This window comes from Colletotrichum scovillei (genome assembly GCF_011075155.1).
Source record: "Colletotrichum scovillei strain TJNH1 chromosome Unknown Contig00004, whole genome shotgun sequence".
Taxonomy (NCBI): Eukaryota; Fungi; Ascomycota; class Sordariomycetes; order Glomerellales; family Glomerellaceae; genus Colletotrichum; species Colletotrichum scovillei.
Window position 1 is genome coordinate 1,093,884 of NW_023336262.1, and position 21,453 is coordinate 1,115,336.

The window sequence follows — 21,453 nt, forward strand, 5'->3', positions numbered from 1 at the left end:
GGTTTTCCAAAAGCCGAGGTTGAGATAATAATAGCCGTCTAGATGGTCACGCAGACGTCCCAGCTTGAGTAAACTAGTAAATTCGTGAGCATGGGATCTCCCCTTCTCCCATTACACATGCCGACTCAGCCTCTGCGCCCAGGGGGGGGACATGTGTGATTATCAACGACTGAATTAATCAACTGCGGAGACTCTAATCGGCGTTACAGACAAAAGTTTGGGGCACGACGTTCTGTTTCGAGCATACGGAAGAACGATTGATCATATGTGACGGTTGATTGAGTATATACAAGTTCTATCTTATTAGACATTAGGAAACCCATTGATGACAGCGCGTTCCAGCTCTTGGTCTGTGCTGCTGTGAGCTCTCTTCCCACAGTCCGAGATGGCCCTTGGCCCTGAATGATGCGTCGTTTCTCAGGTCTCGTTCGCACGTGTTACCCATGCCTTAAGTTTAAACAACCTCCCATGTTCTAGCAGAACCAATTACGCCATGCTGAGGATATGCAAAACATGTGAAAGTACATTAGACATAAATCGTCTTTTCCGTAATAGCAAAAGGAAATGGGCACCCCGCTTCATCGGCGGTAGCGAGGGATCGCGCTGGCAGTACCGTTCCACTCGGGGTACTTGGTGGTAGACCAATCACCATCGTCAAAGCTCGTGGTAGACTCCGGGACCGAGGAAGATGTTGTCACACTGATGATGCTGGTGACGAAGGTTGAGGGTTGAGGGAAAGAGCTGGGCGTCTGTACCCATGAGGTTTGATAGGTGGTCTCATAGACTTGGGTAGGAGTCGGCGGCGTGTAAGCCTCTGTGACGCTTGTGCTAGTAGAGGTAGAAGTTATAGTCGTCGAGGTTGATGATGATGATGATGTTACGTTAGGTGGAAGAGCAGACGATGGTTCCACAGGGGGAGTGATATAAGAAGTCGGCGCAACCGGAGTCTCCGTGGGCGGGGGAGGCTGGACGATGACCGCAGACGATTCAACTGGTGTTGAAACCGGTTCACTTGGAGCAGCCCATGTTGCTGACGACTGAGGGGGCACCACATTGGTCTCTGAAGAACTGGGAACTGCGGCTGCTGAGGACGATGCTGGGGGTGCCGCAATAGATGTCCATGTTGATGGAGGCTCCACTGCTCCCGTGGAGACACTGGCGGACGGTGACGGGGACGAACTGGGAATGGCCTGCGTTTCCGTCGAAGGAGGAGGCACAACAATGGCGGTGGATGAGCCAACAGGTGCCGATGATGGTGCCACTGGGGTTTCTGTAGAGGGCGGCAGCTCGATTGCAGATGTCGACGGCGATGAAGGCACTGGCGAGGATGGGCTAGGCGACGCCAACGTTTCGCTTGACGGGGGAGGCACCACGACAGGGGCGCTCGAGGACGGGGTTGATGGAGGACTGGCGATGCTCGAAGGGACGCCCGGCGTAGCTGTTGAAGAAGGAGCTGGCTGAACAGACTGGGAGACTTGAGTTGACGGTGCAGCTGAGGAGGGTGCTGGCTCAGCAGAACTTGATGGAGGAGCAACTGGTGGCGTTGTTGGTGCCGTCGTGGGAGTGACTGTCAAAGGTGTTGATTCAGGGGTAGGCTTGACGCTTGGGTAGACAGTGACGGTTGCCGGGCCGCTGTCCGTGGTGCCATCGACGTTCACGATGATGAGGGATGTAGATGTTGTCTGTACTGCAGACGAGATCTGGGTGATGGTATCGGTGACCCTCTGCGTGACCGTTGTCTGAACCGGCGATCTTGTGACGGTGACGACTGGCGGGTCGGCGCTGGGACTTCCCTCAACATTGACCACCGAATAGGTCTTTGTTGGCTTTGTGTCACGAAGATGTAGGAGACGATCGATGAGGGGGATCGCGTTTGCTGCTGTGGAGACGGATAGCAGCAGCGGGAGGGGAGCAGAGGGCCGCATCTTGACGATGGACCACCAGCTGCTGGCGGTGTGATGTGTTTGAGAGATAGAGAGAGAGAGAGAGCTCGTCTCAAGTCTGGTGCTTCAAGTTGACAGGCCTGGTCGATGTTGTGCTTCTTGCTGTTGCTGCAGGATCAAGGACGGGCACTGACAGGACGGTGGATATCGATGTCGATCGAAAACGAATAGTTGCAAAAGCGACTGTAGGGTATACGAGAAAAAACTGGAGAAGCAAAAGGAAAAGCAAACAGAAGGATGTGCGGGAGCCATGATGGTTTTACTGCGCTGCACTAGCAAGCGCGGATGGCTGGGTGAGGGAAGCTGGGAAAAGCTCGTGATGGGAAATGTTGGTGGTTGGGAGGTTGAAATGGCTCCATTTTGGTGGTGGTAGTGCAGCTTCCAAGGCGGTTTGACAGTTGATCCAGGGGTTACTTACAAGGGACTTGACTGCATGGGGGGATATGGATGGAGGGGTTAGGTACCTTTGGCTGGTTGGCCAGGGACACAGCAACAGAAGGGCACCAATGGCGGGGGAGCAACAGGCCTAAAGGTGAGGGGAGGTGGGCAGAATCCAAGCACGCGTAGCACGCCAGGTACGGGCTGGGTTGAACGGCTCGCTTAGCTTGCCCAGGTGGACCCGTGATGGCCAATGAGAGATTGTGAATGACGGCTGCCCAGCCACCCGCGTTCCTGTTGCCGTTGCAACTCAGCTGGGAGAGATTTTAAAACTGCTGCATCTAGACCTCGCAGGGAGCTACCATCAATTGATGAAAAGAAAAAGGGTTGATATGCTAGTGAAACCTTCAACGGCAGACAGCTACTGGTGACGGGACTGTCATTCGGATTGCAGGCTGGTCGTACTCCGTACACTTTGTCGAACCACGGCCTGGCTCGCGCCTGTTTAGCTGGCTGGTTTTTCGAGGTGCGAGATATCCTAGTATAGTTATGTAATCCAGTGTCACTAGCCACCAAGGAACACCCACCAGCCACCAGCCACGAGTGCCACAAGCCACCTGATGCCGGAAAGGCCGAGATCTGTCAGCAAGTGGCGGTGCAGCTGGAACCACAGCTCGAAGGTGGCTCATGCATCGGAGCCTTGGCCTGTGGCTTGCCCCTGCGTCGTCCTCTTCCTCCTCCAGACGAACCCTTCTCCTCGACTCTCCGCTCCGCTCCCACCGCTGCACCGCAGGCGCTTCTGTCTGCCCGGTCCACCTCCCAAGCTTCTTCACAAGAAACACTCGCCAAAGTCGTGCATGGGCAAGGGAGCTCTGGCCCCCAGCGTGCATGTCATCTCGTAGGGCAGCAGGGTCGTCGTCGATCACACCTTGCGCGTTTGTTTGCTCTATCATTACTCTTCAGCTTCGGATATTCATACTAACTCATTCAAGGTCTACAGCATCTAGAACAATCGCTTTCTACCTCGACTCAATTCCTCATTCATCATGAAGTGAACAGTGAACATACCCCACTACACCCTGTCATCGGGCTGCAGCAATGGTGCACAGGAACGCGAGACATTTGGCAGTGCTACCTCGATTACGCATCTCTGTGGCGCTGACAGCAGCTCAACAGGGTTGGCGCCTTGGAGGATGGAAACATTTGGACCTTCTGCTCGCTTTCTGTGGACCTCATCGCACTGCCCGCGCCGCCCAGAAGTCGTGTTGAATCTTCCAGGTGGATGACGTTGAGCTTCTTTGCTGGGCGCGTGCCTACTAAGCCACCACACCAGCCTGGGCAGACCGTCTCGCAGCCCAATGACTTTGGCTTTTCTGCTGCTGGCTGCTGGGAGAAAGCTCCGCGTACGGATCGATTCGTCGGATTCGATTTACCACCTTAGCTCGCTCAAGCTCTTACCACCAACAGAAAGCAGGTGACGGCCGGAAAGGATCACCTCCAGCTTCCCCCTCTCAGCACCGGCACAGGGCCCAAACACGCAATTCTTGCCTCAGCAAAAGACTCACAGCCACACACCGGTCTCGTCGCCGTCACCTCGCTTGCCTCTTGAGACCCCGTCTTGTCCGTCCGCCGCATGTAAGCTTTAAAATAAGCTACGCCGCCCAGTCCCATCTACGATTCTCTCATCCGACTTTCCGTCTCCTTGCATCTCGTCACCTTGTGCTGCCCCGCAGTCTTCTACAACACCTACTCCGTACGAATACACAGTTCACATTCACCTAACATCCAGTCACCCCGCCCCCTCTTGAATTCTGACGCAAGCGCGCCCCCGATTCTCCCGGCATCGTCAACCGATCGAACTCTGCGCGTCGCATTCCAGGCTTCAATGTCCTATCCAGGCCAATACGGCTACGGTGCCCGTAAGTTGCATTCCGCATCTCTGCGATTCTCCTATGGTTGTTGTTTAGATCCTGACACCAATTCAGAGCCTCACGGCCAGGGCTACGGCCAGCAGTACCCGCCCCCTCAACAGGGAGGTTACGGCGGATCACCGTATCCTCCGCAAGGAGGACATTATCCTCCTCCTCAAGGCCCTCCCCCCGGCCAATATGGTGCACCTCCTCAACAGGGTGGCTACTACCAACAACCTCCTCCGGGCCAATACCCCCCGCAAGGCGGACACTACCCCCCGCCCCAAGGTCCTCCGCCGGGCCAGTATCCGCCTCAGGGCGGCGCATACGGCGCACCTCCCCCGATTCCTCCCTCGCCATATGGCGGACACTCTCCCGCGCCCGGTGGCTACGGGGCACCGCCACCCAGCCAGTCGTATGGCGCTCCCCCGCCTCAGCACTACGGACCCCCGACGCCGGCGTCTTTGGGATACGGCGCTCCCCAGATCATCCAATGGGATGCCACTCCTGACGCGACAACAGCGCGCAACGCAATGAAGGGGTTTGGTACCGACGAGAAGACTCTCATCCGCTGTCTGGCAACAAAGGATCCTCTGCAGATCGATGCCATCAGAACGGCATTCAACAGGAACTTCAGGCGTGATCTCGAGCAGGATATCAAAAAGGAGACAAGTAGTTGGTTCCAGAAGGGCTTGGTGTCTGTCGCCCGCGGCCCTCTCCGCTGCGACATCTATAACTTGTACGAGGCAATGGACGGGGTTGGCACAAAGGAGAGTGTTCTGAATGATGTTCTCCTCGGCCGGTCAAACGCGGATATGCAGGCCATCAAGAGCGCATACCAGCAAACGTTCAAGAGGCGCCTGGAGGACGACGTAAAGGGCGACCTCAGCATGAAGACAGAGAGGCATTTCCTCATCGTCCTGGGTGCCAACAGAGCAGAGGACTCTGCGCCCGTCGTGCCGCAACAGGTCGACTCGGATGTCATGGAGCTGTACAAGGCCACCGAAGGCAAGGTCGGCACGGATGAGATGCTTGTTTGCAGCATCCTGAGCACCCGCAACGACAACCAGATCCGCGCCATCAACCAAGCCTATGAGCAAAAGTTCAGGAGGAAGCTTGAGGAAGTTATCAAGAAGGTAAGCCGGCCCCATTGGATGCGCATATCATACCCGATACTAACTTTGCGCGATAGGAGTTCTCTGGACACATGGAGGACGCCCTTCTTTTCCAGCTTCGCAACGCAGTCGACAAGTACATGCACGCCGCCAAGCTCCTGGAAGACTCCATGGCTGGGCTTGGAACCAAGGACCATCTGCTCGTAGCGCGCGTGGTGCGATACCACTGGGACAAGAACACCCTCGCCAACGTCAAGGGCGCGTACCAAGCAAGATACAACCGCAGCTTGGCGAGCAGGATCAGGGGCGAGACGAGCGGCGATTACCAGAGGCTGATGTTGGCGTGTATTGGCGAGAACATTTAAGCAGCGACAACGCGGGCGTGGAGTGCGAGACCGAATGATACCCCTGGGCTGGGACGGACTTCTCATGAGATAATGGCCGGGAACGATGGATGGATGAATGAATGGACTGGGAGGCCGTAGGCGCCTATAACGACGGAGCTCGCGAAGAGCAGAGGTAATCGGACGGGTACTCGGTATGGTTATCAGTAGTTTACCGTAATGACATTCTGGACTCTGTCCTGGATTTGCAACACAACAGCTCTTTCAAGGTGCTCTGGGTGGTGACACAATGCCTTGATCTTTGTCCTCGACGCCAATGACGCTGTTGCATTCATATGATTCTTCTCGCGACAAACTCGCTCCCACCTAGGTGTCAACATTGCGATGCTTTGGCGTTGTTCAAATGACCCAGTCTCGCTGCTCGTTACCTTACTGTGACCGAAATAATACGAATCATGCGCTAATCACAAGGTGGTGACAAAATATGGAGAGAATTTATTGCGACTTATTAATAAATGGGCTAAAAATGTTACTTTTTCTGCAGTAATTGCTCCAATTTAACGGCGACTTCTGCTCCGAATGCTCTGATTGGGTGCATCGAGTCCAAGCGTCTTGTATGTATCTTGGGGCAGTTGCGAATGTGTGACAGATTCTCATGTCATTATAGAGCAAACGGAAAGTGCAACCAATCAAACCAGATCTAAGGGGGCAAGAGCGGGTCTTTCCTGCCAAAAACGCTATAGCAAGATATAGCACCTTCCCTAGCTATCACTTATAGCGGTCCTAGGCCCCCCTCCTTCTTAAAAAGTTACGCTAATCAACTTTTTCTACTAATCAAGACGTGGCCCCTCCTCCGCCCTAACTTTTCCTCTTTTTTTCCACCCTTTACTTAACGAATCCGTGCTCCACCCACGTCTGCCCACTTGATTGAGCTGAACGGCACTTTGAGGACGACGACCATCACCCACGATCAAGGTCGCGAAGTCGAGATCGACGTCAAAGAACGCGTTTGACGAAAGATTGACGCGTCAACTCGTGGATCGTGAGCAGCTTCTTCTTTGCGCACTTTTTGACTGTTACTAACACACAGACAGATTGCACCTGACCAATCAAGGTCCATGGACGAAGGTCTCATTCAACTTAGAGTCGTTCCTTCTTCAACCAGTGCACTTGGCTTCCCGAAGAGCATCTTCCATTTGGCTTGGTTATAGAGTCACTTTCTACAGATCCAGCAAGCGGCTGTTCAAAGATGGCATCACCAATGATGCAGCAGCCGCCTATGCCCAATAGCGGCGCATACGGCCATGGTCCAGTTCGCCAGTCCGCATCACATTCTCCCGCTTTCCCTCCGCCGTCGCAACCAGTTGCGGCTCCCAAGCAAACCCCGGTGCCTGTTACTGTACCAGGTGCTGCTGCGAATGGAGTCAAGTCGCCTGTTGTTCCGGTCGTCACCTCTGATATTCAGCAAGAAACTCAGTCAGCGTCAGCTCAACATACGAGTAACGTGGACAAAAATAAGAGATTCCACGACGACTATGCTCGGCTCTCCGCTGCGATTCAAGAATCAGACCCGGATGCAGTCAGACGGGCCATTCGGGACAACCATCCAAAGTGTTTGTTTGGTTCACACTATCACCTAGCTTTTCTAGTAAGTATCCGTCGCGGGTATCACACGTTGTGGGAAGGAGAGGCTGAGGCTCTTGACGAATCACCAATGACTGACTGCCGGATAGATGAACGTTACCATGCATCAAGCCGACATGGGAATCTTCCAGAGAGCCGTCAGGGACTATGGTGCAAGGTTCTTAGAGGCCGGCAAGCATGAGCTTATCAATGCCATGACCACGGCTGACATTGATGAGGTGGCGGATAAGATTCTCGCCAAGGCCTCCGACATGTTCCTTGACAGAGCTCTTGTAGCTCGTCTGCCCACCATCCAGGCACGTCGACTTGTTAATGCCCTGGCGCGAGCGGAGAGGCTCGGATACGATGCTGCGGATATTGTCGAGAATGAGCATGTCATCCCCTCTTTGCCTGGAAATACTCCTGCGGCTCCGGCCCAACAACAACAGCACCTACAGCAACAGCAACAGCAGCACCAGCAGTTACAACAACAACATCAAGTTGCCCTCGCGCGTACGAACTCCTTCAAGAGTGTCAACCAAAAGCCAGAGTTCCCTGTGCAACCCCTAGAGCCAGCGGATCCTGCCAACCCGCAATGCCTTTACTGCCACCGCACTTTCCCAGGGGTATCGGCCTACCAACATGTAAGTAAAGGTCTGATTGGTGACGATGGCCAAGCTAACCGTCAATAGCACGTCAAGAAGAAGATCTGTGTTAAGACGTCTCCGCTGTCAAGATCGACTAGTGAGGCGTACATGTGCCCTCACTGCGCGCAAAGATTCGGCGGCATGGCTGGTTTGCAGTACCACATGATGAACAAGGTGTGTGGCGACTTTGGCGAAGTCATCAAGGATGATATTTCCTCGATTCCGAAGGCGTCCCTGCCGCCGCCAGTTCTCAACCTGTCTGTCAAACGGCCAGCTCCGGATAGCGCCCCCATGTACGTCGCCTCCGGTAGCAACAGCCCGGCATACTCGAACACCCAGACACCTCGCGCTCCTTCCAGCTCTCAAGCGGTTGATCTCTCGAATGCTCCCTTGGGCACCCCTCAGCCCAAGGATATGGCCCATCTCACAGTACATCAAATTGAGGCGCTGAAGGCCGAGTTACAATTAGCTGAAGAAGGATTCAAGATGAAAATCGACGCTGCGCAGAAAGCCGGTGGTGACCCGGATGAACTGCAGAAGAAGCTGGCGGGATTCAAGAACTCGTACGCATGCAAGCAGTCTACGATCCGCAAGAAGTACGGCATCAAGCTGCGTCAGCGACGTAATCGCGAGGAGATGGAATTGGAACGCCAGCGTATGGGCATGCCTGATGGTGTACCTCGCACGATTCCCACGCCGAGTAAGGAAGGCCATGCCGACAAGCGAGTTCGCCTCAATGGAAATGGTGATGCGTCGGCGACGCAGACTCCGCGGGACCTTACACCGATCCAGACCGTCGCGGTAACGGACATGGCCAACGGCCTCAACGGGTCCAACGCGACGGCCGCAACACAGGATCCGACGGCGAGTATGAGCATGTCACAGCCGCCTACATCCGCACAGCCGGTGGCGAGCCGGCCGCCGCCGTCAACATACCATCAAGGCAACTATAGAGTCGGGGTGCACGTCCCAAGCCCGTCGAAGAAGGTTGGGTCTGCCCCTCCTGACGAAAGCGCGATGGAGACAACGCCGTCGAAGCCATCGTCTAATGGCGGTATGACGGCCTTGCAGCTTCTCAAGCAAGTGGGGGGTGATGCTGGAGCCCCTATTGACCTGGACGACGTTGAGAGTTCCTCCGAATCAGATTCCAGCTCTGACGAAGAAGACTGAGCGCATCACTAGCTACGTCTTTCGTTTTTGCCGTCTTTTTTACATCAGCATTGTTTGCGACGATTTTGCAACCTCTTGATTTCCGGCAGAGGACTACCGCTGAGAGAAGAAGAGGGAGTATTTGCATTATCTGGACGCAAGCATCCAGCTACATTTCCCGGATCGACACAGCTCGGATACCCCCAGGTTTCTCATTTTCGGTACAGGCATCGGGACATAGTCAGAAGGCGTTAAGGCATCAGCGATGGCAATTTTTGAGATTCTTTTAGACACCTGCACGCAAGATTTTACTTTTCATCCAACAGGTTCGTGGCTGGAAGCCCCGGAGTCGCATCATCTTTGGTCTGCAAAAGTCCTCAAAAGGCTGCGAAGGGGTCATTGAAGCACAAGGGTCCAGACGGCCCGGGTTGAATCCCTGCAAGGTCGACATTTCAATGTTAATAGCAAATAAAGACAGCGATCACAAACATATGCTTGAATGCTTGTCCCTCTTTTGAATGTGATGTGGCTCGGAGACGTGTGATCGACACTCATGCAGGGTCGGCATTGAAGACGTGCCTTAATGTAATTCATGTGCTGCCGCATGGGCGCAACGACTCATGGTCTATGCCCCCTTACATCTTATTTGGCAGATGTGCAAATACCTGAACTCGCACTCGGAGGGTCAGCCATTGGGGGGAGTCTTCGGTGGCTGTTTTGTTTGGAATATTGCTCCGAGGAGCTGCAGATGATGATAACGGAAAAAGTTTAAATGAGCCCATGGGGAGTTGATTTCATAGGTTATATGGCAGAAAGCTTTAGGGGTGCAGGGCGAAAACATGTCACCTGTTGCTATGTTATGTCTATTTGTGATGAGGTGCATCCATGCCAGGTCTCGAGCGCTGCAGATAGAAAGCTGCGGACGCAAATTGGCTTGACCGAGGTGAAGGACGCCGTGATGTGATGACAGGTGACGGGTGGTGCGTGCTGCAACCCGTACCCCCCGTGCTGTGCGTGATCAGACGGGTGCCATTGTCATGGCGTGTCAAGACTTGGACTTGTCAAGAGACGAGTTGGGTATCCGTGTCGGGGAGGAAGTTGGGGGACGGGAGAGAGGGAGCTTGGACTGAATGCATGGACGGATTGAGGTTTCACTTCACCGAGTATGGCAGCTACTAACGATGCTGCCGTATGTCGACTGCTGACTGCGGCGCGCGGTGCAGTGCATTGCAGGGTGCGGTGCGGTTTGCGGTTATGGTCTCTGGGATACCTGATGTTTGCAGGCTCTGAGCGTACATAGTGAGAACTTGGTTCGAGTGGCTGGAGGCGCGTCGCGTAGCGTGGAGGGCCTGCTTGGGCAGAATGTGATTCCCAGGTTATCTGGGGGAGAGGAAGGATGCTCGCGCTTTCCGATGAAGTCTTTGGAATGGGGGATTTGGGGCCATTGACGAGGTTTGAAGCGCATCAATCTTTGTATGGTGGTAGACGAGGAGGAGGAGGAGGAGTTAGTTGAGCCGATCATTGCTTCTCTTCCTGACTTGACCTGACCTGACGTGTGTAGTCAAAGCTTTAAGGATCATGGTCGGGTCAGGTCAAGTCAAGTGAGTGTCAAAGTAATGGGCGATTGTTGTTGGAGGAGGCAAGCTTGAGGTCGACCTGACCTGACGTATCCACAATCAAACCATCTGTGAGTATTGGAGGGGAGGTGAGACTTGACCTGACCTGACGTATGCTCCATACGCAGACGTGTTCTGGTCAGGTCAGCTCAAGTGTGAATGGGGGCAGGGCACCCAAAGTAGCGGTATCTCGTTGGTAGGCAATGACTGGATGCTGAATTCGACCTGACCTGAGGTATGCTCCATGTACAAAGATGTTGTGGTCGGGTCAGGTCAACTCGCTGGCTAAGTCAAGTCAAGTAAGCACCCGAGCAATGACAGCTTGTGAGTGGACGACTTGAGACCAAACTCGACCTCACCTGACGTGTGCTCCACATGCAACATGAGAGATGTTCTGGTCAGGTCAGGTCAAGTACGGATACGCAGAACTGTATGCAATGCGCTTGGGCTAGCTAAAGCTGTTCGTTGACGAGCAAGGGCTGGCTGCCATTGGAGCGTTGAAGGACGGAGGCTGGACTTGACCTGAGGTATGCTCCATGCGCAAACCAAAGATGGTATGCTCAGCTCAACTCACCTCAGGTCAGGTTCACTGTCTCGCTAGGTCAAGTCACGTAAGCACCCGGGCAATGGCAAATTACGAGTGAGCGACTGGGGAGTCAAGGTTGACCTGACCTGACGTATGCTCCACTTCAGAGTTGTTCTGAACTTCTGGTCAGGTCAGGTCAACTCTCAGTGTGGTCAGGGCCAGCTAGGGGATTCGTGAGCGAGCAACGGCCGATACTCATTGGAGGACTGGAGGCTAGATACACTTGACCTGACGTGCCCGCCCCGAGTTGAGCTGACCTGAGCAGAAGTTCAGAACAACTCTGAAGTGGAGCATACGTCAGGTCAGGTCTCGATATGGCCGGGCCAACTGAAGAATACGTTGGCGAGCAATGGCGGACTGGCAACTGGACTTGGCCTGACCTGAGGTATGCTCCACATGCAGTGATGTTCTGGTCAGGGACTCAGGTCAGCTCAAGTTGAGCACGTCAGGTCAGTTCAACTTTCAACGGGGGCAGGCCAGCTTAAGTGCCCATTGGCGGACGATGTCTGGTTGGTTGTCTTTGAAGAATTGGCGGCTGGGCTTGACCTAACCTGACGTGCACTCCACACGCAAACAAATACGTCGTGGTAGGGTCAGGTCAACTCTCTGACCAAGTCAATCCAAAGAGGTGCCTGGGTAATAATGGCTGGTTCTTATTGGAGGACTGGAGGCTGAACTTGACCTGACCTGACGTGCCCGAGTTGAGCTGACCTGACCAGAAGTTCGAAACTTCTTTGCGTGTGGAGCATACCTCAGGTCAGGTCAAGCCTCAATGTGGTCGGGCCAGCTGAAGTAATCACTGAAGAGCAAGGGTGGACTGTCACTGGCGGACTGGAGACTTGACTTGACCTGACCTGAGGTATGCTCCATAGGCAGACGTAGATGTTATGGCCGGGCTAGGTCAGCTCAGCTCAACTCACGTCAGGTCAGTTCAAGGACAATAGCTCAGCTCAGCTCAAAAACACGGGCCTGTGCAGGCATTGGGCCAATGGCCGAGTGAGAGTACAGACTAAAGCTGACCTGACCTGACCCGACCATTGAGCCTGTACAGGAATTCGACTGTGGATACGTCGGGTCAGGTCCGTCATCCATGGCCAGGTCAGCTCAACTTCATGGTCGGGTCAGCTCAACTATGTCGCCCATGGTCGGCCGAGATCAGTGAGATGTACGAATACTCCGTCCCTCGTCCAAAGCGCAGGGTTCACACTGCTCGCCTCGCACTGTACGAGATTGCGCGTGTCGATTTGAGTTCCAGGGGTCGTCGGTTCATTTCATCAACGAGGGCCGGGCGTCCCGAGTGTAATGTGCAACACAATGAGACTGTTTATGAGCGTTGAATTAGGAAGGTAGCTCGTGAGCAGTATTACTTGCTGGCCTCATCGCAATCATTTGAGATCTCGTCTCACTTGATTACCTTCACTCATTCATTCGCCATGTGCTCTTTCAATGCATGACCGGGCCTGTCTGTGAGTCGTGACAATCGACGCGATGAGAACCATCACTGGCTGAGAAGCCTCTCTCAAAATCGAGTGGGTAAAATCAGATGAAGGATTAAGGATTTTGGGGGGGCCATCGGGAGGAGAGAGAAGGTGGTCAATGTGAAACGCAGGAACGGTCCCTGGAAATTATGTGATTAAAGTGGCGCTTCGGAATGGTTCGTTGGCACGCGAGGTTTTGTACAGATAATGAGATTGAATGAGATGGGGGGGCGGTACGCCGGTTTGCGCCACTCAAGACTGCCGCCCGGCGCTGATGAATGAGTGAGTGAGAGAGTGAGTCGAGACCTCCCGATCTACGAAAGTACACTGTAAATGACAAGCTCTGATGGGCGGAGGGGATGAGGTGGGCTCAGATTAGTGGGTGTGACACTGGTGTTGGATTGGAGGGGGGACTGTGGGTGGGATTTGAATTTTGATGAAAGTGAGATGTTTATTTTGTGAAACGATGAAACATTTCCAACGGGCATGAGATGCTATCGAAGTGAAGAATCTGATCCTCACGCTTCGTCTTGCTCCGTTCCTGCGTGAGCCAGGGGACCATCAACGTCGTGTCACCAGGCCAAGAGACGAACTCGTGTAGTGAGTTCTTCACAGACATGTTCATCGACAGGACGCAGGTCCGTACTCAAAACCCAACCCATCACCTCGCATGCAGTCCGTTGGGCGCTGTAATGAACATCCCGTCACCAAGGACCATCGACTGGGTTACAAGTCACCACCACAAGTCGGTAAAATGGAGGGGGGCACGCGGGGCCGCACACGGCGCGGTACCATCCAATGAAGCACCGGCCGGGAAGGGTACTTTGAAGTTTGGCGTTCGCTAGCCCGGGACAGCACCTCACTTGCTCCCCGGGCCCTGGACCCCTCCAAGAGATGTCCTAGTGTCGGCTTGCACGCTGTGTGAGATGTTCGTTGGCTTGGGGGTGTTATTCGCCGAGGGTACTTGGACTGAAGTGCTGCACTGCGGTGCCTGCATGTTGCCTCCCGCGTCCTGCATGCTGCGGCCTAGGTTCAGGCTCAGCGGTTCGCACTCTCTTAGCACATCCAAGCAAATACTTACGGATACCTCCTGTGTAAGTATGGCAATAGAGAGAGGTCCATGTCTGAACGTCGTCGGGGATGAAGCTCGGGAGCAAGCCCCGTCATTTGGCTGAGGCGTTGGCCCGTCGTCCGATGGCTGAGACTTCCATAGGAGCAGTGGCGGACGGACCCCTGGGCGGGGGGACTCGAGGAAGGCTCTAGCTCCTGCTTGACTGATGTCTTCCCTGGTTGTCTATTGTCTCTCTGTCCGTCTGGCAGATGGACAGCCTGCTAAAGTCTGACGACAGTGACTGGCGTTCGATGTTCCCCGTCCGTGTCTGGGCCCTGGGACAGCGGCCGGGCTGGATCATGGATGTGAGGAGAGGGGATGTGTGGTGCCAGACGGACGCCCGATGAGACCCTATCCCGCCCAAGGTGCATGGTAAACTTGGCCCCAAAGGCTTGCATGTAAGGTACCGGGTCCGTTCTTTGGTGATCTTCCGCGGGACGAGTGGTAAGTGCCGGGTTCTGTGGTTTTCCCATGTGGAGATGATGGAGAGTAGTGTAGCTCCCTCACTTCGTCTGTGATTCATCTTGGGGATTTGCGTTGAATTCTGTGGTCTCGACTCTTAAGCCCTTGGATGTTTCTTGTTTTCTCGTTTTGTTTCTTGCTCTCCTCTTTTCTTCTTCTCCCTCTCGTCTGGTTCCTCAGTTTTTGTCGACCACTTGTTTTTTTTGTTGTCATTTCTTGACTCCAAGGCAGATTTGCTTTGGTCCTTTTCTTGAGGTCGTTGTTCGTGGGGTCCAGCAACGTTTTGTTTGTGAATTACCCTTTTCAGCCAGCCAGCCTGTGCTTCCGATTCTCTCCCCACCACCACGCCCATCATCCCGAGTCACGAAACGAGGAACGGCACTTGGCCTCTGCGACGGCCTGGCTTTGGACGTGTTGATTAGTCCAGAGTTTCTGTTCCCAGATATCATCCGCTGGAAACACAACTAGCAGTTGATTCGTTGCTTGACGATAGCTTTGAGCCAGCATCTTGTTGTCGTTGATCCCGAGTCCCCGCCGGCATCGAGGAAAGTATATCGGAACTGGGGAGAGATCTCATCGGACTCCGCTGCATTATACCCGCCCCGCCGAATTCGAACACGACTTGCGAGCGAGCCGGCAACTTCGCGTTTTTATTCGAATCATATGCTATCGACGCTGGCATCCATGGAAGACTGAAAGAAAGAAACCTGGAATTGTTCATTGTCGTCGAAAAGGAAGCAACAAGATCCAGGTCCCAGGTCCAGGATACCGCCAACATCCAAGTGGTGCACACTCGAGCCCATTCCCGGTCACAGCGTTCGAAACGAGAAGAGAAAGACGCCTCCACTTCTCTTCCCAGGCGAGCCGAAAGGGAAAACCAAAAGACAAATTCATGCGAAAAGAAGAGGTCGATAAGCATATCCAAGGAGATCCTATTCGGGAGCAGATCCGAAACATCAGACTGAAGTTGTGAAGCGCGGACGACAGCGACGCTGTAAGAGAGGGACAAGGGACGAGAGGCGCGGCGGACTGTCATTGACTGCTCGGTCTGGTTCCTTTTTCCTGCGTCTGGCGTGTTTCTCAGTGGGAGTTTGTTGAGTCGAGAGAGGTCCGGGAGTCTCTTTTCGGTCGCCGAAGGAAGGGATATTTAACATCTTTGTGTCCAGTTCCCTTGCAAGCCTTTGGAGGTTCTCTTTTGAGAAGGATTCAGGTGTAAGCAGCATTCGCTTTGCTTTCCCCCGTCTTTCGAAACGGTGCAACTAAAGCAGCAGTGTCAGCAGCAACAATAGCAAGCAGCATCGCCTCGACCACGGACCGCTGCGACAATCGAGTCGACTGCGAGCACACGACAAAGTCATCGAGCCGAGGGTGTTTCGCCAACTCTCCAAGCGAAAAGGAAAGAGTTTGGTCCGCGTCGCATCGCATTCAAGCCACTTCTTTGCACCGCGATTGGTGGGGTTGCAATCTCTTGAGCAGTCTGTGAGTGCTGGGTTCTTGGAAGAGGATTTGAGAGAGAAAGAAGCGAGTGGAGAGACGGGCGACCCCTGGAGGGAAATTGCACTTGCGGCGTCTGCGGGTGCTTGATCGCCGCCGGCTGTCACTTTTGCCTTTCTTAGCACTTAACAGCTGGGTGCTAAGAAAAGCTGACCTAAGAAAGAAGCGTCTTAGGTAAGGAGGCGAGCACCTTCGAAAGGCACCCCAAGCGAGAAAGTACTCTGTAAAAAGAGAGAGAAGCGACAAAAGAGAGAAAGATGTGGGACGCCTCTTCAGGTGAAGGTCGCGGTGGAGCGGGGGCGGGGCCAACCGCTATAACGGGCCTGCAATTAGAGGGCAGGGTGGGTCCGGGGACCGACGCCCTATCAAGGTCCCGGTCAGGTACCAACGGCGGTGGTGGTGTTGGTGCTATGAATGGCGCTGGTGGTGCAATTGGCCGTCGGACGAACAGCCTGAAAACGACGGGCAGCCCTCAAAAGAAGTTGACGCCGCCGCCGCAGCTACGCGAGAGGAATCTTCTCAAGTCTGGTTCTGTCACCGTCACTGGCTCTGTCACGCGCGAACGCGACCTGGAAGGACACCAAGGACACCAAGGACACCTTGGAGCTCATCCCTACCACCGCCAATCATCCACTTCAACATCCCAGCAGCAGCAGCAGCAGCCACAACACCAACACCACACGTCAACTTCCACGACAACAACCACTACACAACAAATCAGGGTGCATCTACGAGGAGGAGGAAGCGCCGGCCAACATCACCAGCAGTACCAACCCGTCCAGCCATATCAGTATCAGGTCCCCGGACAAAGAGGAGGAGGGCCACCACCAGCTCCCACCTCTGGAGCAGCATCTCGAAGTCGAGACACCATTGCCAACTACAACAGGCTCCGCCGCGAGACCCAGCACAGCTCCACGAGCACATTGCACCATCAGAACTACTGGCCCGATAACTTTCGCAACCCGCGCGGCGGACTCGGCATCGAGCACAACAACAACAACAACCCGAGATCGAATTCGACAGCGGCGACTCCGAGGAACGACACCCAGCCCCGAACTGCTGGCATCCAGAAACTTGCCCTCGAAGAGAGTGGTGTTGCTGAAGAGTGAGTATTTGCATCTCTACCTTACTTTACCCTTCCCCGAATACACCTTACGATCCACGATGTTCCACCCAAAATGCACGATGCAATGTGATGAGAGCAAAGAGGCAGGAGCAAAAAAGAGCGAGGGAGAAGGCGAGAGAAATGGAAAGATCTACCACACCACATCAACGGAAGGAGCAGCTTGGAGCTTGGACACCCGTTCCTGCCTGTCGCGATATTGACTTTTGCGCCCTTCTCCCACGCGCCTCCTCAACGAAGCTCAACGAAGCTCAAGCGGCGGCCAAGCTCAAGCTCAAGCTCAAACCAAAAATCCCCCAAAACCACCAATATTCGCAATCGAACGCACCCCGCCACTCGAGCCTTCCGCCTGGCCAGATGAAGTGAAGCTCTTTCTCAAGGTTTCCTGGCGTCAAAGCCAGTCGTTCCATGGGCTCACCATGGCGGCAGCAACCTCGTCCTCACGCATGCTCCTCACCCATCGCGACTTTTCCCGCAACCTCGACCACGTCGCTGGCATCTCGGCCTCTTTCTCTTGCAGCCTCACTGCCCTTCAAGATACCCTGCAGAACACTCTCCAAAACGCTCTTGCTAACATCCCGCGCTCCCGCAGCACTCTCGACGACCTCCTTCCCCCACGCAACCTCTACAAGAACCACCGCGATACCTCTGGCGTCTGGCGCCCTGCTTCCTCCATCTACTCCGACGGCGACAACTACACCTCCCCCATCTCGCCAAACTTCGCAAACGTGGCTGCCCGAAACACCTACACCTCCGCCGTGGCGGACATCTCTCCCCCGAGCTCCCCCGACATGGAAGCTCACAGAGATGGGTAAGTCGGATCCAGCCGTTCCTACCAAAAGCCGCAGTGTCAAGCAGAGCAACACAAAACGTTGGGTTTGTCTGAGAAGTCTTATTCTTCGCTCTCAAAAACCACGTGGAATGTGTCTTGTCTTGTCTCGCTTTTTTGGATAGTGATTCACTTGCAAGCCAACAACCCACTAACCATGTGTCTCAACTACAGAACCCCCACGCAGGGCCGCGGCAATGTCTCGCCCATGGACGAGAGCCCGGACATGTCGCAGCTCGATATCAACGGCGCTCATGGCCAAAACGACCAGCATCACCAAGCTCAGCAAAAGACAAACATCCCCATGATGCGCCGAGAACGTCGCAAGAACCAAGAAGCTGCGGCTCACACGCTCCGAGAGACCAAATCCCAGCAACGCTTGCGGATCCAGCGCGAGACCAAGTGGGATGACATGACGGGCGAACCCACGTCCCAGACCACGGGCCGTGCGGGTCAAGTCAGGCCACAGGAGTACGCCCAAGAGTTTGGTTCAAATTCGCAGTTCGGCAAGTCCCCGGCCGCCATGAGAGCCATGCAGAACGCACCACAGGCGCAGCAAACCTTTGGTGATCGTCTGCGAAGGTTGAGGCCCGTTGGCGGAAGCCCAAAGCAACAGCAACCCCAGCAGCCGCAGTCGCCGCCTCAGTCATCAACGACACCCGATGTCATTGATGAGCGCCCACCATGGCGAGGTGCAAGCGGACGAGCACCCATCGTAAGCCCAGTCCGTGACACGAAGCCTGCAGCACCTCTCAATATCCCGCCCAAGAGCACCAGACGCGCCGCCGTTGGGCCTCGGCTGCCCATCGCAGGTGTCAATTCACCACTGTCCCCTGTCAGCCCCTCTGGATCTGAAACGTCACCACGGTCGAGGACGCCCACCATCAGAACTGTCTTCAACGCTCCCCGCCAGCTGACTACTGCCTCTACCGCCTCATCTCCCTCCGCCGCTCGCACCCCTCCACCCGCACAGTCGGCATATCCCAGTCCTCCCAACTCGGGCGCTGGAGTCCAATCGCCCGTACATGCGACGCCCGAAGCCACTAATGACGCCAATGTCACGAAGAGACAACCCCCATCCCTGATGGGTCTGCCTTCTGCCCCTAATGCACATCTCGGCCTCGACAAGGCTATACGAAGAAAGCCTCCTCCTGCCAACTCGCATGCGCTTCACGCTCCGCAGCCCTCCTATTCTTCAAGTGTCTACTCTGAGCAGACTGTTCACGCACCCGCCAGCACTCACGAAAAGTCGCCGCCTCGCGCTCCTGCAGCAGCACAACGCGAAGCTGCCGCTGCCGCTGCCGCTGCAGCCAAGCCGACTGACCCCTGGGCTCAGCCTCCCTCGAGATTCAGCGTCACTACCTACGCGACTTCCGCTGATCCCGATACCCCTCGCGAATCCGCAGAGTCGGATCGGCCTCCGGTGCCTTCACTCCCGACGCCGCCGCAACAGCAAAAGGACGGTGTAATGAACCGCAAAAGACCACCTGTACTCAAGTCAACCAGCCCTTCCATCAACCCAGACCAGCCTATTGTCATCTCCATGTCGTCCCCCTACATGTCGAGCGCCTTCACTGAGGACACTTCGCCGCCGCCTGCCCGAACCCAGCTGCCCAGTCAAAAGCAGCCGCTGCCTAGAACGAGCTCTGCCAGCCTGTACAGCAACTCGAGCCGCCCGGAGTCGGTCTGGTCTACTAGCAAAGCCTTGCCTCCGCCGCCGACCGAGCTCTCTATGGTCAACGATCGCGTGGGCTACCTCAACGCTCGGTTGGAGTCGTTGGGCAATCGCCGCATCAACATCAACCAGGCCATTAAGCAAATGACAGAGCTCATGCCGACCGACAGTATCCTGGCCAGCGAGGCTGTCCTTAGAAAACGCGAAGCCGAGAAGCGCAAGGTGGAGGCTCTCAAGGTTGAGCTCGCTGAGGTTCAACGTGAAGAGTACGAGATAGGCCTCAAGTTGCACAGGGCCTACAAGAGAATGGATCGCAATGCAGAGTACGAGCCGACGACGCTCTGGGTGCGGAGAGTTACTGGCTAGCCAATCCTAGCCCGTCACGGTGAGAGGGAGAGTGAGAGAGAGAGAGAGAGAGAGAGAGCTTGTATGATATTTCCGGGCCCTGTTCATACCGGTAGTTCGGACGGCTGCTTATTTTTGGTGCAGCTTGGGTCGCGGACACTGGCGGAAGCGTTTCAGAGGAGTTTACACTGTTGAAAAAAAAAGCTGGACAGCACAGTTTATTGCGAGCACGGAGTTTTATAGCCCTGACTTGCGCTTTTTCCTTTGCGTTACCCTCTTTTGGGAATCAGGTTGCGAACAGGGCATGGTTAATGGAATGGATTGGGCGTCTCCTGGCAGATGAAGTTTTGTTTCTATTCTCTTGTTTTTGATACCTATTTTTCTCTGAGAACTGTAGAACAGAATTCTAGAACCCTTTTTTTCTTCTCCAAAATATTTCAACTCAAGTTTGATCCCGACCAGAGTTTGTCTCTCCCGCAACTCACTGTGAAGCCGTTTGCTCGGTGACCCATTGTTTTGAAACAGTGAGGTATTGGGATGGAGAGTGGCGGCGCATCCAAGTGTGGAGAGACAGTCGAGAGAATCTTGAAGGTTATATATGGACTCGGAGGGTGTCGATGGAATTTCGCAGGCTTTTCTGAAAGTTATGAGTCGAAAAATAGAGCCTACAACGGCTTTCTAAAAAATTTAGGTTTCCATCGTTCTGAAAAGCTTGATATCACAGCGACTCTCTGTACTTGTTTTGGAGCTGTTCACGATTGACCTTGGCCATGGGTATCGTGGATGAATAGCACAGAGAACGATAACCTGAAATCTGGGAATAGCGTCACCATGAAAAGACATTAAGCAAGTGAAGTCGGGAAGTCAATAGCGTAAAATAAAGTACATTGAAGCTTTCAGGATATTATCTGAGTAATCCACCAGCTCTGGCTCTTCATCTCTTGCGATCTCTGGATTGTTCCACCCCTGCCTTGAAACCCGAATCCAAATCTACATAACAAAGGGCCAGCAGCTGGCATCATCACATCACATGCCCATATCCGCTCTTATCATCACCCGTCGACTTGAGCAATCCATACCCAAGCCCCGAGTCTAGACCCTCTTCCCAACCCCTTCCCCCTCACTACACGACCTCCTCTCACAATCCCATCCGGCCCCGGTCCTCTAGTCGCCTCGACGATATTAGATAACCTCGTCCCCCTAAGCCCTCCATTCCTCCTCACAGCCACAGCGCCAGCCAGAACCACAAGCACCGCCAAAGGAAGCAAAACACCGTACACGCCACACCAGAATCCTCATCCTGTACCGGAAGCGTATCGCCGGCCGCGACCGTATAAGCGGGTACAGATACTCCTCCCTCAGACCGATCTCCGTCCTCTGAACGCCCGTCTGCTCGTTTGCCAGATGCTTGGTGCGGAAGTGGTGGACGAGGGCAAATGTGCGGCCAGCTGAGGGATGTCGGCTGAGTACTGAGCAGTAGATGGGTATGAAGTACCTTGTGCAACAAAGTGTGAGGTACAACCAATACCAGCCGAGGCAAAAGTAAGTAGTGCCAATGACTAACGCCCCGATTGGAAAAAGGCTACTGGTATTATTGGTAGGAAAGAGCCTGGTGGTCATATCCA

The 21,453-nt window shown here is 54.5% G+C and overlaps 4 protein-coding genes across 4 annotated transcripts; 3 read left to right on the plus strand and 1 right to left on the minus strand.

Moving 5' to 3' along the window:
* Positions 1-272: 272 nt before the first annotated feature.
* HER10_EVM0012622 (uncharacterized protein) lies at positions 273-2,322 on the minus strand. Its single transcript, XM_035482015.1, has one exon. It carries the CDS (start codon positions 1,923-1,925, stop codon positions 579-581), a length of 1,347 nt encoding a protein of 448 aa, XP_035335470.1. The 5' UTR covers positions 1,926-2,322; the 3' UTR covers positions 273-578.
* A 775-nt stretch (positions 2,323-3,097) lies between these two features.
* HER10_EVM0002780 (annexin) lies at positions 3,098-5,946 on the plus strand. Its single transcript, XM_035472475.1, has 3 exons — positions 3,098-4,240; positions 4,307-5,367; positions 5,424-5,946. Exons 1-3 carry the CDS (start codon positions 4,207-4,209, stop codon positions 5,709-5,711), a joined length of 1,383 nt encoding a protein of 460 aa, XP_035334746.1. The 5' UTR covers positions 3,098-4,206; the 3' UTR covers positions 5,712-5,946.
* Positions 5,947-6,520: 574 nt separating this feature from the next.
* Positions 6,521-9,585, plus strand: HER10_EVM0009115 (uncharacterized protein). The gene is made up of 3 exons (XM_035478614.1): positions 6,521-7,338; positions 7,424-7,957; positions 8,006-9,585. Exons 1-3 carry the CDS (start codon positions 6,940-6,942, stop codon positions 9,128-9,130), a joined length of 2,058 nt encoding a protein of 685 aa, XP_035335214.1. The 5' UTR covers positions 6,521-6,939; the 3' UTR covers positions 9,131-9,585.
* A 3,890-nt stretch (positions 9,586-13,475) lies between these two features.
* HER10_EVM0012798 (uncharacterized protein) lies at positions 13,476-20,380 on the plus strand. Its single transcript, XM_035482183.1, has 3 exons — positions 13,476-16,961; positions 17,572-17,790; positions 17,983-20,380. Exons 1-3 carry the CDS (start codon positions 16,114-16,116, stop codon positions 19,847-19,849), a joined length of 2,934 nt encoding a protein of 977 aa, XP_035335485.1. The 5' UTR covers positions 13,476-16,113; the 3' UTR covers positions 19,850-20,380.
* The last annotated feature ends 1,073 nt before the right edge of the window (positions 20,381-21,453 follow it).